The sequence below is a fragment of the Pezoporus occidentalis genome, unplaced genomic scaffold (assembly GCF_034315485.1).
Source record: "Pezoporus occidentalis ecotype Australia unplaced genomic scaffold, CSIRO_AGI_Poc_V1 ctg25, whole genome shotgun sequence".
NCBI classification, from domain to species: domain Eukaryota; kingdom Metazoa; phylum Chordata; class Aves; order Psittaciformes; family Psittacidae; genus Pezoporus; species Pezoporus occidentalis.
In genome coordinates, this window is record NW_026914394.1 from 1 (window position 1) to 17,262 (window position 17,262).

A 17,262-nucleotide genomic window follows, 5' to 3' on the forward strand; every position below is an offset into this window, starting at 1 on the left:
GCGGCGGCCGCAGGGGGCTGATCGGCGGCGCCTGCCGGGTCTCGCCGTATCCGCCCGCATCCCGGGCCGTGCGGGGGGCTCCGCCCCGGGGCCCCTGCCCACCGCCCGCCCGCGGCTATGCAGAGCGGCAGGAGGGGGCCCGGCGGCGGGGGCCGGGAAGAGGTGCGTGCTGGGGGCCAAGGAAGGGGGGGTAGTGCAGGCCCGGGGCTGTTGCGTTGTCCCGATGATGCGCGGGGCGGGGGGGCGCCGGGTCGGCGTTGTTTACCGGCGGGGGGGGGGTCGAGTTGTTTACGTTGGGCGCCCGCGGGCCCTGACAGTTTTCCGCTCTTGTGTCCCCTCTGCAGACCTTCCTGCGGGTGCGAGCGAACCGGCAGACCCGGCTGAACGGTGAGTGCGGCCCCGCGTTCCCCCCGCCCCGCAGGGCGGCCCCTGCCCGGAGAACTTCACAGAGCTGGGCCGAGTGGTGTGAACCAGCCCCTCCGAAGGCCGGGAGCTGCGGCCTGCCCCACCGGGGCCTCGCCGTGCTGCTGCACAGGGTGCACAGGGTGGGTTAGGGGGAAACCCTCCGCGTTCATCCTGGTTTCCCGGGAGGCAGCCCCCGGGATCCCACCGGTGAGGCTATAAAGTGGGCCCAGCATCCCGTCTTTTCTAGACCAGCTTTCCATGTTTTCATAGCTCATATGGCAGAATCTTGCAGTAAACTTTTAAACCAGCAGTCTGGGCGTCCGTGCATCTGACGTCATGTTTTGGTTGTGGCTTTTTTTTTCCCTCTCAAACCCACTGATGCTTGTGCGTTACTTTTGCTCTTGTATTTCTGGGTGTTCCTGGCAACAAAGTGTTCCTAGCAAAATATGTTTTTATATTTGAAGAACAAATCAGAGGTCGCTTTATTTCAGAGAAAGTCCCATCTTTGTGCTCATAAATCAGAAAACAAAAGCAGAAAGTATACTGTTTTGTTGTTGTTTGAGCTGAAGAAGTTGAAACTCTTTTCCCAGAGTTCAGAGAACTTAGAATTACACTTTAAATGGTAACAATACTCTGGCATCTGATTTTGTGTTGCTTGGAGCTGGTCTGATAAGTACCATTTAGTCAAAATGTGATTATTCAGGCTAATAGGAGGTTTATTAATTGTTATCACAGCTTCCTGCTGTCCCAGTTTAAGCTAACACCGGTGACATTGTGCTGCTGCGGTTTACTCAGAAGAAGATAGAGATACTTTAACAAAATAGCAAAAGGCTTTAGAGTGTGCTGGTGGCACAATAGGGTGCTTGAATTTGAAGTACTATGTGTTTAGCGTAGCCTGAAGCAAATAGGAGCATTATTATGACCCAGGATCTTTGATAAATGATACGTAACTGAGTTCAGATTCTTAAATATAAGCCCAGAAGGCCAGAAACCTGTGAGCTCTTGGAAGCCTGTTCAGTCGTACAACAAAGAGGTGAGTTGCTTTACCTCAGTTACAGGTAACTGCTGGTAGGTGTGCTCATATCTGTGCTCCCAGATGAGTGCAGTGAGCTGCCAGCATTGGCAGGTCCTGTTCCAGACAATAGAGACTTTAGATGGCTGCAGTATGCTGAGGTATTGCTCTGCAGTGACTTGTTTTGTGTGACAGAGGTCTCTGGAGTCAGCCATGTCAAACTGTTTCTTTATCATTTTTGGATAGATGGGGTTAACTCCCACCTTCCACCTTTTTTTCAAGCCAACAATGTGAAGTTACCTTATTTCAAATTAAAGAAATACCCCCCAAAAAAAAAACCCAAAACCAAAAAAAAACCACATCTGAGCCAGGCTTGTGAGGTTCTTGGTGTTGTGCAGTCCTTCAGAATGAATGAAAGCTCTTGATGACAGCATGCTCTGCTGAACTGGCTCAGTAGTACTTTATGCTTTCCACTATAGCCCAAAATAGGGCTTCAGCACAGTCACTCCTCTTGGACCCTGTTCTTGGATGTTTTTGTGAATCTGAGCTCATAATCTAAAGGGATGCTGGTTTTGAACAGCGTTTGCATTGCTTTTGCTGAACCTTTTACTCCTTTTATATATACCTTTTGGGGTACAGTGAGCACAACTAATGAGGGCATTTGTTTGATTTATATAATGCCTTTATAATGCTGATATTCCTGTCCTTTCTGTTGTACACCCTGACAGTACTAGGCTCAGACGTTACGGAGCTGGATGCAGGGATACCAGCTGAAGTGCTTGGCTTTGGGTCACAAAGAAGGTCAAACTAGAACAGAACTAGTTCCTCCTGACTTTAGCTTTTTATGATTCTGTTACTGCTGTCCTCAAAACATACCTGTAATGATATCCTATGCCCTTGGACTGACATCCAGCTGAATGGTTATACTGCTCCTTTCTATGCCTGTGACTTTCTATTTGTGACTACTGAACTCAGCCTGCTTGCTTGTTTTCTCCTCCACGTGTTTTTGGGTGTTTTTTTTTTTTTTGCACTAAAATAACTTTGTGGTACTCGTAAGCTTTGCCACATGATTGTTAAACAGTTATTTAAGCAGTGTTGCTCTAGATGGAGAACACTTGAATGCTCTGGGAAAAGAAAAAATGCTTATTTGATACTGTCTTGTGGTTTAATGAGCTTCTGATCAATCATGCAGCTTTGTAGCTTGCTTGGTGAGAATGGTTAGTTTGCATTGGCACAAGGACTTGTCCAAAGATACCTGGCTTTTTGTTTCATATTCTTATTGATGCACTGAAGAAATTCAGGATGTAGAAAATACAGCCTTATCTGTCAAAGAAAAATCTACTTCATTTGGGTTTATTAAGTTTTAAGTGTACTTTTGAATGTTGTTGTAACATGTTTATCTTGGTATGTCTGTCAAGCTTCTTCCCAGCTGAGTTCCAGAATCACATCTGGAAAAAAAAAAAAACTCTAAAAAAGGGCGTATTTGCTCTTCTCACACATCATCCTTGACTCAAATCTCAGCTGCCCACAGCTTTGCTTGAGCCCTGTCAGATCTCCTTGATGTCTTCAGTCCTGTTGTAATCACTTGGGAAAGTGCAACAAGAGCTTAGGAAAGAGAAGGTAGAAAGAGAGATGCCTTCTGTGGGCTCCTGTTGGCCTGGCTGTGACATGATTAGGTCCTGATGGTTACATGGTTCACAGGTACCTGACAGTCCAGAATTTTAATTCTGTAAGTCAAATCTTTGACTTAAATTGAACTGTAAGTAAGGTGAATGCATTTGCAAGCTCTGGAGGAAGAGATTAATGTTCTGTCTGTTAGACTCTAGGTTGAGTGTTTTTATCTGAACTTCCCTGTCAGCCTCAGTGAGTTAAACCCACACCTCTCACTTGTGCTAAACTCACTCTGCAGAGGTTGAGTCCTTGTGAACCCTGGAGTATGAGGTGTTGATTCCTTATGAACCCATGTGAGAAAGAAGGCAATTCTTTCACTTGCCTTATTTCCAGTGTTGCCAAACTGGAAACTTTAAGCCACCCTGTAAATTGATGCTTATGAAGTTCAGCAGTGCAGAGCAGGTTGGGTAGTCATTCCAAATTAGAGGCACAATGTTACGGGTTAGTGTTTCAGAACATGGATTCAGCAGGTTAAGTATGTGGCAACCTTGGAGAAGAGTGTCAGAAGGCTGCAGAAAATCATCTGTGGGGAAGTTTGGCCATGTAAATGTGAAAGTCCCACTGAGACCCTTCTGTGAATTTTGCCCTTAACATTCTCTCTTGGGTAGATGAGCAGCAAATTGTACGTGAGGTCTGAAACGCATTCATTCTTGACCATCTGGGTTTTTTTGCTTTAGCGTGTTCTTAAGATTTTTTTGTGCTCTGCCATTGCTGCCTTTGTTCCGTTTGGTCACATGCTCTTGGAGAAGTTGGTCATCCACACAAGTTTTTTGTGATAGGCCTAACAAAAATAGGTATAACCACTCCTCACGACTCCTCCAGTGGATTTGTAGAGAGCAGGTGCTAGCTCTTGTGCTTGAATATCTTTAATGCAAATTTAGGGGTATTTGCAAAGTTGGCATTTTCAGTGCAGTTGTAAAATAGGGCCTTACAAAGCTCCTTTTGTACCTGCCTGAGAAGCTGATTCCTGTTTTGGTGGTGACCATAAGCCTACCTTTGGGCAGACATCCATTGAGGTGGCCACGGTGCACTTTGTTGTTGAACCACCACCAGCATTTCATGTGCTGTTGTAGCTGATGGGTGTGGGGTGGAAGAAAGCTAGATGGTTTTCACTGGAAAGGAGACAAAAAATGTTTCCACTTAATTTGATTGGCCTGCCATTGCAGGAGCTGCTAATGATGTCTGCATGGGACTCGGGGGACCACTCAAACTGGTGGAGGGAATCATAAGAGATATTGCTAGTAACTTAATCATCTCCTTTGATGCTGTGGTAGAGGTTTGTATAGTATCCACTGCTAGATGCTGTGTAAGAGCACTTCTGAGGTAATTAATGCCATGTCCTGAAGGTGAATTTTTACTAGGAGAGGGGAGTACTAGTGAGAGCTAACATCCATTAGCTTTTCTCTCGGGAAGTTTTGCTGGGCTAGAGAATAACATGATCTTTAGGTTTAGCCTTGATGTGGGGAGCCTGTTGTGACAAAAGATCCTTGGTCTCTTCTGCTCATAAGGTTGGCTCCTCTCTGCACCCATGGGAAGGCAGGGACCAGTGTGCCCTCAGCAGCAGAGGCTCTGTCAAGTGCAATTTGGCTCTTCCTCTTGTGTCAAAAGCAGCTTCTCACCTTGTGCTGTCCCAAAAGACCCTATGTTAGGAAAGGGAAGAGCAGCTCCTGTAGCCAGCACAGCTCCTGAGTTAGGTCAGAGACTGCAACTGAGGCCTCAGCCCCTGCAGAAGGTCCTAATTCTTGCTCACCATCATGTGCTGCTTTCTCATTCATGTGTTGTAATGACTTAAACTCCCTGGGTGCCCGATGCTTTAGTGTAACCTGAGGGAGAACATGCAAGTGCAGCAGGAGCAGTGTGTAGGGTAATGTACGTCTGTTAAAAGTGAGGCCTCAGACGTGCTGGAAGCCCTCTGATGGCCTAATAATAATTATTAATGCTAATAAAAATGAGTGAACTCCTCACCTCCTGGCAGAAGGCTGGAATAATAACTATGGAGTCTTTGTTCAGTTACAGATAAGAATGAGGGGCTGAGGGTCAGCCTTGTGCGAAGACCTCCTTCCCTGAGCTCCGTCCTCTTCTTGCATCCAGTCCCCCACTGGCTGCATTTTTATCCTCCTGCATTACAAGAGGGAATGGCTCTTTTTTTTTCCCCCTTCTCCCCGTGTTCCTGCGACAGGAGCAAGAGGGAGAGGGATTAGTGAGCTAATTAGAAATGATCGCATCTATCAACACTAATTAACAATCCTGTGGCCTCACTTGCGTGTTCTTTTGAGCTGCTCCCCTTCGGGACAGCACCACAATCACCCCCTGCCTTTGGGGCCTCTCTGTCCCTTCTGCACTGATTGGAAGTGATAGCCTGGTTGCATGTTGAGTTGGGCAGGGACAGCGCTGCTTCAGATGTGCTTTCCAGGCTGCAGCATTCCCTCCTGGTTTCTGCTGTCACCTGGGGTACCCTGACCATCCATGGACACAACGCTGCTGCTGCTGACCACAGAATGAAAATGGCAGGGGATTTGTTTCCAACACCTCTTTCTTCCAGTGGCCTTTTTAACTTGTGGCACTAGAACTGAAAGAGCTGCTTCTTGGCAGAGCTAAGTGAGCCAAGAATAGGGGCTGTCTGCTGAGTCTTGCATGGAGCTGGAGCGGAGTGAGGTTCTGTTCCCAGCTCTGCAATAATGTTTTGACAGCAGATCAGGTGCTTGTTCTGGCAAAATGGTCCCAAGAATTTATCAGTGCAAGACCTAAAATAAGTTATCTTCCTTTTGTCACTGTTAGAGCACATGGACTAGAGGATAGCAGTAAAAAAGTTAAAAATACCAATAAGCTTGCCAGGCAGACTGACTGAGCTGAATTGATTGGCCATGGAGAGTCCTACCAGAATAATTAAACTGCTACCTCCCTACATTTCCCTGTTTAAAAACAAGACGAGGTAAGAGAAAGATGTGTCTGTGATCAACATAGAGGAGGCTTTGCTCCTGTGTTTTTCTCTGGTCAGATAGATGAGTGCTGGAGAATACTCAAGTCATACCTGATTCCAGCCTTCTATTTTGTGCTGGCTCTATAGAGTTAGTGAGCCAAGGAAAGAGCATCCTTAAACTTACACAGAAGAGCCGTACTGGAGGATACAGGTATTCACTAAACCAGAACTGGAGAGAAACCTTCTGCACTGAAGTACAAACCAGAAAGAGCATGGCTTAACTCTGACTACTTCTGAACAGGGCCAAATGATGTTGAAAGGGTGCAGGAAGGGGAGAGAAAACACACAAGAAATGTTGAGGGGTCATTGTTTTATTTAAAGCAGAACATAATTCATTTGGGCACAATGAAATTAGCAATAATACTTCATGATGTTTGCTTCTGTATTGACTGGAAGTCGTGTGGTTTATTTTCTGAAGGAGGAGCTGACAGTAGAGATAACAGATTCAAGCAGAAAAATTAGAAGGGAAACCTAAAATACCCCAGTAGGAATGCTGAGGTACCTGATGTGTGGGGAGAGGCAGGTGGGCTGTGGAGCTGGCAGTGTGGTGTACCCAATGAAAGGGAGGGTTGCGGAGCTTCAGCAAAGAAAATCTAGACAAGCGATGAAGGTGGTGTGTATTCACTTGGGAGTCTCTTGTTCAAAGTGCCAAGTATCAAAACCACTCTTGTTTTGATCTCGAGTTGCATCTCAGGAATGTCCCTTTTGCAGAACCCTTTTCATGGTGCCAGGAGTGGAGTTTTATTTTTCAGGGAATTTTTCCACAAATCTGTCTTGTTCAGTGAAGGAAAGTAATGCCCAGGGAATAATTTGAAGCCTTCTTAATCCTGGAGCATCAGAGAGTGTAGGGGATGCTGAATACTCCTCATTCTGGATTGTGGGAAAGAGTATCCTAACCCATAGAGTCCTGAGTCCAGAGAAGGCAAAAAGAAAGCCTTAAAAGAGGCTTTTCAGGTCTGTGTTAGTGTATTCAGCTGAAACTTTATAATTCACTTGGTGATGTGCATGCACTAAACTGAGGTACTTTAGAAAACAGTGACTGGCAGAAACTTTCACGTACCCTGTTCCTTCCCTTCCTGGCATTCCAGCAGCTTTCTCTGACTTGTTGGCTGCAGGGAGCTGTTGATCCTTCAGTATTCAGGCATGAAGGCTTTCAGAGCATGCTGCAGTGCTCACAATGTCAGTAACGATTTCTGGCTAACGCAGCTTTTTGGTGGTGTCATCTCTCATTATCACATGGGCTATCCTTGGGCTTTTCCTTGTCTCTCATTCAGAATTTTGACCTTCCTTATTAATTAAACAGCGACTTTCCTCCAGCCAGTGATTGAGTTATTCGGTAATACCTGCCTAAAGCCATCATAATAAAGGACAGAAGTTTTTTAATGCAAATGATTTGGTTCCAGATGTTTTGATCACATTAAACGATGGCTCAAATTAACCAGAGATTGGATTAAGCAACAGGCTACCTTGGCTGCTTTTTCTAATCATTGTGATTCCTGACATGTTAGTTTCCCAGAGCATGCCCTCAAGAAGGCAGTGTAGCCCCCAGTTTTCCTGTGTGTGAAAATAGTGAAATAAAAGTAATAGAGTGCCAGAAGCTATTGAGCATAGGTGCTGCATTTTTCAAAGCAAAGATCTTTCCTCTCTGTAAATGTTACCTGCTACTGAGATGCTGCTCTGACTTGTGATTGGGAAGAAATTATTCAGGGTGTACAGGAGACTCGGTGGTCCTGGAAGTGACTCTTAAATACCTTCTCCGGGGCTTTTCAGGTGCTACATCATCCTTCTGCAGTCTAAGCAAGTTCTTACATAGGGAATAGATGTGTCAGTGGATGGGGCTCAAGACTTAGAAGGCAAAATCCAGAACAGGATTCAGTGGCTTGGTCACTCAACTTTGAAGACAATTTCAGGCTTCCAAGAGAAAGAATTTAACCATTTGACTAACTTACCTGGGATGTGCAGCAGGTATTTCCTCTCCTAGTTATTAAATCATGAGTAGCTGCCTTTCTGAAATTGGGCTGTTCTCAGCCATGGGTTACAGATTTAATCCGGAAAGTGCTAAGTAACACTGTACTGTTCACAGAGGTCAGAATAGGGGTTTTCTGGTGTGAAATCTTACCATTTCTGCTAAGGGTTTATTTGGAGCTGAGCAAATAGCAGAGTGGAACTACAAACTTGACATGTCTTCCTTTCCTGTTTTTTGTTTGTTTTCTTTTCCTGGTTTCTCCATGCAGCTCGGATTGGAAAAATGAAACGGAGGAAGCAAGACGAAGGGCAGGTATGTCCCCTCTGCAGCCGACCTCTGTCAGGATCCGAGGAGGAGATGAGTAGGCATGTGGAACAATGCCTTGCAAAGGTAGAGGCGCAGCAGGATCGCCAGCTGCCATTCCCTTCTCCCTACTCCCAGCTTTGTCTGCAGTTGACCTAACACGGGGCAAAAACTAACACTGCTGAGCTTGCAGGCAATACTAACTGTCTCACTAAGAGCTGTGTAGTCACTTCTCTTTGTCTTGGAAGATGGATTTTTCTGGATTTTTCTCCTGTGTTGCATTAGTAACTTTCTTTCTTCATGCACCCTTTCGCTGTTACTGAAGTCTTGAGTTGCAGGCTGTGAAGGTAGAGCTATTGAAGTTTATGATGCCTTTTGTAGGACTTCATGCTTCCTGTGTAGCACAGCAGGAAGATTTCTTTCTGATCTCTGCCTTTAACAATATTAAAATTATTTTTTTGTTGGGTTCTTTTGTAACAGACTGGCATTTGTAAATGTTGCATGACCACCTTAACTCCAGGAAGTGCATTTGAACAGAGCCATTCTCTTGCTGTTCATCCCAAAGATTGAAAGGAAAGAACGAGCCCTAGGGGAGGGAGAGAGTTGTCATAGGGCTTTCTGTGCTTGTTTCTCAGGAAAAGCCCACAATAGAGATAAAAACATATTCACGCTCGTTGCCTCAAGAGGTGCATGGTGTAAAGAGTGGGGTCTTTTGATCAGTGTGCCCCAAAAATTATGCTATAGGAGGACATTCCTGCTGGGGATCAAAGGAATTTGTACTTTACATGGCAGGGTTGTTGTGCATGAAAGGCAGGGGAATGCATGTTGAAATGCACACCAGCATTGGTGTAGGAACCAGAGCTTAAACTTCCATGTGTAAATATCGTGAACCTCTCAACTTGTTTTAATCTTAAGGTTGTCACGTTCTTCCAGCACCCATTTACTTCTAGATTGAGATCATTGGGAATGGGAGTGGGAGTAGATGTCTGCTGTCCACTCTGTACTTGGGAGCAGTCCAGCTTTTCTTCTCCATTCCACCATGAGTTGTTAACCCCAAAGAGCTATTTCCTGCATCTCAACAATATGCCTCTGCTTTACCCTTTGCAGAGAGAAGGTTCATGCATGACTGAGGATGACTCTGTGGACATTGAGAACGAGAACGGCAACCGATTCGAAGAGTATGAATGGTGTGGGCAGAAGAGGATACGGGCTACTACTCTCCTAGAGGGAGGATTTCGAGGTGCGCTAGTGTTTTGGGGGCCCTTGTAAATTATTCTACTGTGGAAATTGATCATTGCCTGTCTTTAAAGGGAGGGAGCTAGAGATTCGCCTTTCACAAAGGGTGGGACCTTCAGCCTTTGCCAGAATGTAAACTGATTCCAGCTTTCTGCCTCTCTTGAATGATGAGAGTCAAAATTTGTGCAAATGTTGAACAAAAAGCGTGGTGCTATTTCTTGCTTGAGAAATGTGTCTGAAGAGGGAATGAGTAGGAATGGATAGAATGGGGAGATCATTTGGGGAAAATAGCTTCTTACATGTTACACATAGTAAGAAATAGGTGGAAATATATGAAGAGAGGGAAATAGAAATGAAACTGTAAAAATTCCCAGCCTGGAGTGACGAAAGCTGGTGTATCGGCCTCTGGTGATGTATTGAAGGTGACAGCTAAGTCGCTTTAGCACCTGCATAAAATATTAAAGGGCCAGTTGTGCATTTATCACTCCATCCCTTTTAAGGTTGATAAATGAGAATCCAGGAACCTGCTCTGCACCTGCAGCACTGCAAGCCCTTAGGGCTCCCAGACAAACACATTTTATTTTTCCTCCTTCTTCTGCTCCTTCCCCAGTGACGGGGAAATCAGTTACTGTGGAGAGAGTGAGTTATGGCAAAATTTGACCTCTCGTGAGCTTTATTGGTGAATGTAATTTTAGCTAGAAAGCTGGCCCCTTTCTTACACTCAGCCCTTTGGCCTCGAAGAGGAGGATTTACTAAACTGTTCATTGGCATGAACCTCTGGCACTAAGGAGAGTCTCTTGCAAGCAATCCACGTAGCGCATGCCTAATGAGAGGAGGAACGCTGGCTCCCTCGGTTCAATAAAGAGGATGGGATGTGATCTCTTCTTATATCAGCTTGGATTTTAATTTAAAATATCTCAAGAGGAAAGGCTACTACATAAGGAGTTGGACTTAAAAGCCAGCTGTGTGCTCAGTGACAGCCTGGCACTCCTGATCTGCTCTTACCTTCCTCTGAAATTAAATTGTAGCTGGGTTGTAGCAGAGCAGATGATCAGGAGCACAGAGGTGCAGGAGCAGCTTCTTTGGGTTTTAAAGGCTTCCCAGTGAAGCTCACGCTGTCACTCGCTGTGTCTGTAGCCGTATCTACCTTAACTGTTTTTTGTACCCACATGGAAAGTTGCATCTGTACATGACCTGATGAGACCATGCAAGGTCTTAGACCATGTTTGGCAGTACAGTCACTATAATCCATAGTGAAGCATGGGACGTCTGCATGCCCCTATTGTTGTCACTGCTAGTCCTGATTAGATAAAGCTACTTAGTTAATTTCTGCCCCTTTTTTCTCATTCATGGCTTCTTCCTTCACCCCCAATAAACATCTGAGTTTGAAAGCACAATATTCCGCCTGCTTTGGTATTGATATTGTGCTGCCTTCACCTAGTTAATGTTCCCAGATGGTTTTGAGTTAAGTGAAAAGTGTGATCTGAAGCTTTCATATTGCTTCTACTATATGGAGATGCTCTTTCAGATGAAGCTTCAGGTGGTTAAAATGTCTAATTGATGTGATTAGGCTGTGTAAATTCAAAGTACTTGCTCCTTTTTGTGTTTTCTTCCTTATTTTAAGGAATTCTCAAAAGGGTTAGTTTGTGTTGTATAGATCAGCTGCTTTCCTCCACCAGAAGTTAGACAGGTTCTAGCATCAGTCAGGGCTGTAACCTAAGCTAGATGGCTGCACCGTGCACGGACAGGTATTTCTGTGTTTCATAGTTAGAAATAGCCCTGCTTCCATCAGGAAGTGTGGGGTATCAGAAGACTAGCAGAAGAGTAGAGCACAACTAGATGTGGTTCAAAAACCCTCTGTAATTACCCTGATGAGAAGGCTTTTGGATTAGACACTTTCCCTTTGTGGTGCTGGATGAAAGGTGTCTGTAGATCAGCTTGCAAGCGCAGGAACCTCCTGGTAGCATTTGTCGTGAGGAACATCCTCCTTGTGCTGCTTTTGGTAGCAGAGCCACTGCTGAAGAGATGACTCCACCTGAGGGGCTGGCAGGTCCCTAGTGCATATGGTTCTCTCTGCCGTTCCTCCTCTGGAGCACACCTCTGCTGGCAGCTGGATTCAACAGCTAGGACAGATTCAACAGCAGAGGACCTCTAGAGAGGTGTCCTCTTCCCTAAACAGGGGAGCTTTGTGCCACCAACTTTCTACCTAGTATTTTGGGATGACCAGTTAATATCTGCAAGGTACCTACCTACTCTGCAAGAAGTTTCTGTAATATTTGCCATAGCAAAGCTGGAATCTCCTGTAGTTCGCTGATTGCTGCTTGTTTCTGTTTAAGCAAGTCACACATTTTTATGCTCCCTTTTGTGGTTTTCGTATTGTCTCTGGCTGCTGGCATTGAGAGGTCTCCATCAGTCAGGCCTGCTTTGTGCACTCTCAGGTAACCTTAAAGGTGACTGTCCCTTTCTCTGCCAGTGTTGGCTCTTGCCTTGTTTTAGGGACAGAATTCTTAATTTAAAGCCCGGAAGCACAGCACAACGTTTTGGAGATGCTTTCCAATGCTTAAAACTGCTTTGTCTGGAGTTGGCAAGGCCCTCGTTAACCCCTGTCACCCGGGGCTTTGTATTTGGCTCTGTTCCCTTTGCTGTGAAGTAGCAGCGATGTGGAAATCGAAGGCCTTTTATAATGCCAGACAGCCTTTGCCAGGCTGCAGCGATGTCACCGGTGTCTAAAGAGATGACATGGGGAAATACATAAAACCGGAGGGGAAAATAGATGGCCGTGTGTCTCATTAATTTTGGTTTTAATGGTGTGTTGCTTTGAGGAGATGTCACAGCTGGGCAAAGGGGGAGCAGGATGCGGTGGCCAGCATGTATCACATGAATCGGCCAGACCGTTGGGCAGCATTGCAGAAGTGACTCAAACTTAACACAGGTCCTGGCTTCTTCTTTTTATCACTTCTCATTAATGTACAAAGTTCATATCGCTCTCAAAGTGAGGCAAACTCTTTGCTAATTATATGAAAGATCTTGCCAGGCTCTCATGTGGGATAAGGTTGGGTTTTTTTTTCTTCTTGAAAACAGGAAGGTCAGAGAAATGAAGAGCCCTGCTCAGATGTTTTGGAAGGTGGTCTAATCCTTAGGAGCAATCACAGGCTGAAACTCTCACTTATGTGGTTCCTAGGATGGCTTTTTCTTGCTTCCAAAGCACTCGCAGGGAAATCTTGCTCCTGTCACCTATGGGGCTGGCTTACAAGGTGGAAATTCTGTTGTTTGTATTAGAGCTGCAAATCCTCAGTCAGGTCTAGGGAAGCAGAGCCAAAGCACACGGTTTGGCATACTTGAGGCAGCAGGTGGAAAGGACAGGAGATGGCAGCAAGCAGGAGCATGGCGTAACTGAGAAGTGCAGGGATCAGTATGTTGTTTCTTAAGCTGTTGGGTTTGATGGAGGCATTCAGTCAGGAAATACTTGGTACATCTACCTGTCCTCCTGGCTTCTTAAAAGATAATTTCCTATCACTTAATCTGCTGACCCAAAACTGGAAGAATGCAGGGTGTAAATGAAGATTATTGGCAGTTATCTAGGATTTGAAACCACTTTGTTTCAGCAGAGGTTCTACTTGAAGTAGGGGTTTGTAGTAGGAGAGTTCTTGCTTCTGTTTAGGATAGGTGCAGAAGGCTACCAGCATGAAATACCAGGTGCTGCTTGAATCAAGCTTGTGCTTCAAAGTGAAAAGCTATACAGTTATAATAATGAAATATTTCCCTGTCTCAGTCCAGTGTCACAAGACTAAAATTTCTCTTGAAATAACCTGAACATTCAGTAACCATCTATCCCCATGTCTCTGAGTCATCCCTCTCTGAAGCTCTTTGTTGCAGAGGATTATTTCATGCCATCTTTGTCTAATGAGTTTCTGTGTTTAGGAAGCCAGCAAGGCTTCGCAAGTGAAAGCATCAAGTGGCTTCCTCTCTGATGTTTTCTTTTAATGCTCAACATATTTGTAGCAATTCTTCTGTTCCTCTCCAGAATGGATGCACGTTACCCTCAGTGTTTACACTGTAAGGTTATCCTTTTAAAGAATTCCTGAGGGAAGTTCAAAAGGGTTTTTTTTCCCCTTTGAAAGATTCAGTGTCTCTTTTTGTGTGTATGTCTCTTACTTGAAAGAAGGGAAAGGGAGGGGGGAGTGAAAAAAAAAAGTGCTTTATCTGAAAAGAATCACATCAGCTTCGCACTGATAGAAGCCGCTGTCATCTCTTAAACGGCTTAGCACAGTCAAAAGGCAAGAGGACTTAAAACAGTGTCTTACACAGGGATCGATGGGTGGAACACATAACTCGTAACTGCAGAAAAAAGGGGGGGGGGGGAGAGATAACAGTAATGATTGCATTGAGGGAAGCTTGAGGGAGGCTGGGTCTTTGTAACACAGCTTCAAAGGTGTCCGGATCGGTGCCTAAGCAAACGGTCCTGTGAAGTCGCTGCCTCTGTAGGTCTAGGGAAGGCGGGGGGGATGCTTGCACCCTTCTGTTTCTTAGCAGATGGGACAAAGATTAGTAAATGCCAGGTTAGCAGCTCCCTTCTGTTGCTTTGGATTTGAGGAGAGGATTTGGTCACTTGGTTTCTTGCCCTCCATTCTGGGCTTGTCCAGGAGAGGGGAAGAAGGCGAGAAGCGGATGGGGTGGGGGGACGGGATGTCAGTTTATCGATCGCACCTCAGTCAGGAGAGCTGCAGGCGCAGTGCTCTGAGCACGAGCGGCAGCGTGCTTAATGTGATTGAAAGGCAGTTAAAATGGCGGTGACCTTTTCAGGGGGAATTAGATTGCCTGCCAAGAGTGGTTAGAGGGAGTGATAACGCCAGCTTGAGGAAGCTGTCCAGTCTGCTTCAAAGGGAGAGAGACAGGGAAAGCAAGCTGGCAGCAAGTACCATTTAAAGCACGAGCCGCACGATCTGATAGAACAGAGATTGCTGTCCTCTTTAGATATGAAAGAATAGAAGAACTTCAGCTAAGTTCTCTCTACCCGCCCTGTCCCCATCTTCTCCCCTCCAGCTCCCCCACCAAAAAGCCTTCCTCTGGGTGCACTAGCAAGCTGGTCACCACTGCTCTTGTGGGTCTCTCTTTCTTTCAGCAGATCAGTTTCATCAAAAGTAACACAGAAGAGAGAAAGACTTTGAAAATGTTAGAATGGTAAGCAGGGCATTTTCAGGGAAGGATGCTTTCTAAGAAAGATCAACATGACAAGGATCTGTCTGATAGATTGTGATACTCTTGAAGAAGGAGAAACACACAGGGATTACTTAACTCTGAAGTTTCTCTTTATTTCTCCATGCTGCCCTCCTCCCAAGCTGGCAGAGGGCTTGTATCTGTTCATTGATGTCTTGCGAAGGGAAAAGAACAGCAAGACTTAGCAAATGCATAGAAGGACATAGTAAAGCCTCATAAGCTGTAACAAACTGCAGTTATACTTGGGTGCCCATCTGCATTGGCTCTCATGGCATGTACCATTAGGGCAGCTGCCTGGAAAGTGGGACTGTATTAAAATATCTAAAAGTTTGCAGTGGATGCCTGCATTCCCACTGTTGACTTTCTGTCTCTGCAGAATCAAGATGTTCTTCAGTTTGAGCAGCAAATGCTGTAAGGCCAGCTTTTGTCCAGCATGGATTAGTTCTCCAAGGAAAAGCACTGGGGCAATAGCTGTATGCTCTCACCATTTCTTCTCCTTCTAAGTACATGCAGCATTAGAAGCATGCTTTCAAGTGTGAGGTCCTGTCCTCAAAATCTCAGTAGATGCTTTCCAGTCTCCTGCCTCAGCAGCAGTGACTTTGCTTGTGCCTGGTAACTGCCTGGCAGAAAGCTCCAAATAGAGGAGGAAAACTCAGTTGCACTTCTCAGTGCAGTTCTGTGAGCATCAAACTCTACAACAGAACTCCACAAACATCAGTGTTTGACACGTATGTGGAAACTGAAGTGTAGAGGCATCTTCTCTAATGCTATAAAGATACTAGCAAAGCTGGCAACACAGCTTTAAAGTTTTGCTCTAGAATGACCCCTAGCCAGCTGTGCCCTCTTTTTTAGATAATATATAAGGAGGTGTGTAGAAAAGCATCAGGAGGTAAGGAGACTTTCAATTTTTCCATGTCAGGAGGTTCAGGCTGCATTTAAGATCATACTAAGAGGCTGTAAATTGATCTACTCAAATTCAGCAAAAGAATTTGAGCTGAACAGTGTGACTTCTCCTAAGAGACTGTGTGGGATATAGAAGATGTCACTGGCATATTCAGGCTTTTTGGAAGAACGGTCTAGTAAATAGAATCATCCCTATTTCTGTATAGATGAGTCAGAATTCATTCATTTTACCCTGGCAGGCTGAAGCAAACTTCAGCTTGGATGCAAGAGTATAGGAAATCTTTGCCATAATGAAATTCTACTCTTCCTTCCACTTAGCAAGAGCTCAGTTCAGTGCCTTTCTTTGTCATGTTTCCAGTGTCAGCATCCCTTGTAGCTTAGTCTCTAAGGTGAATACATCTATATGTTTGAGCATCCTTCTTGGCTTTACAGCTTTTCCTTATTTGGGCTGCTACTTTCTGCTGGTCACTTCTACCTGCTCTAAGCTTTCAAGTGGGTGAGATGTATAAATTTCATGTTTCTCAAGTGCTTATTCTGTGCCTTATACCCCTCTTTAGCAGGCTGCTGAGTCCCAGAGGACTTGTATGCCTTACCTCAGCCCTTGTGTATAATGGTGGTAATCCTGGGTAATCTCTCTGTGGCTGAAGGATGGTACTTTGTACTGGTCTGATGGAGTAGCCCAACCACTCCTTAATGTTTGCACCTCTCTTCTTTGAGAGCAAGTACTTGTTCATAAGGTAATACTTGACCTAAAATGCTAACACATCTGCTTACATAGTGTTAGATGCAATAATCAAATGGGCTATACTTGCATGTCTTCTGTGATTTGTGCCCACATACAGAATGTGAGAGATTCTGTGGCTAATAAAGATCTCTTGGGTACTGTACTATATATTAATTTCAGAAGTTGACTTTAGTGAGCAGGAAAACCAGATGAGAATAGCATGTGATTTAAAAAGAAAGAGATTCAGAATTACTTTATACCTCACGTACAAAAGCCAGCAGGACCCAACCATATAGATGGTTCTTGATATCCTGTGTGTTTAAAGTTCATATACTGCTTCAAGGAACAGCGTTTTCTTCATTTTGGAGCACAAAGTAATCAATGGGACTTGGCAAAGCAAAAATCACTGTAGTTGCAAACAAAAAAAGCATGTTGTTTATTGCCTTTAAAAGTCCTGATTGTTGGTAGAACATTTTCCTTAACTTGAACACATGTAAAAATGTAAGAACCTAATTTTTGTGCTCAGACTGCCAGAATGCATTAGCTGAAGGGAGCACAGTCAACTAAACCTTGCTGTTTGATTTATGTAATTCTGACAGCCACTCTAAGTAGGGAAAGTTTTTCTGCTGGAGGAAGGGGAATTCTCTCCACTTGGCAGTATTATGTATCATAACTTGAGTTAGGAAAAGGGATGTGTGTCACCCAGGAGCAGGGCAAGGAGGTAAAATAAAGCAAGCAAACAGAAAGTGTAGTTGTAACACCTTGAAAATTGGCAGGGGGAGTAAGGGAGCAGGAAGAGCACCTGAAACTACTCAGTTTTTTGAAACTGAATACCAAGTTGGCAG

General features: G+C 44.8%; 1 protein-coding gene across 5 annotated transcripts in view; it reads left to right on the forward strand.

Annotated features, from left to right (window-relative positions):
• Positions 1-6: 6 nt before the first annotated feature.
• The window catches only part of LOC134165800 (E3 ubiquitin-protein ligase RNF220), a 58,756-nt gene continuing 41,500 nt past the window's right edge, over positions 7-17,262 (forward strand). For 3 of the 5 annotated variants that reach the window (XM_062622910.1, XM_062622911.1, XM_062622912.1), the window contains exons 1-4: positions 7-162; positions 345-387; positions 8,303-8,424; positions 9,445-9,577. In XM_062622910.1, the coding sequence (XP_062478894.1) occupies positions 118-162; positions 345-387; positions 8,303-8,424; positions 9,445-9,577 (343 nt within the window). In that variant the 5' untranslated portion in view covers positions 7-117. The remainder of the gene's footprint in view (positions 163-344; positions 388-8,302; positions 8,425-9,444; positions 9,578-17,262) is intronic. The other 2 variants (XM_062622913.1, XM_062622914.1) reach the window with 1 other exon arrangement.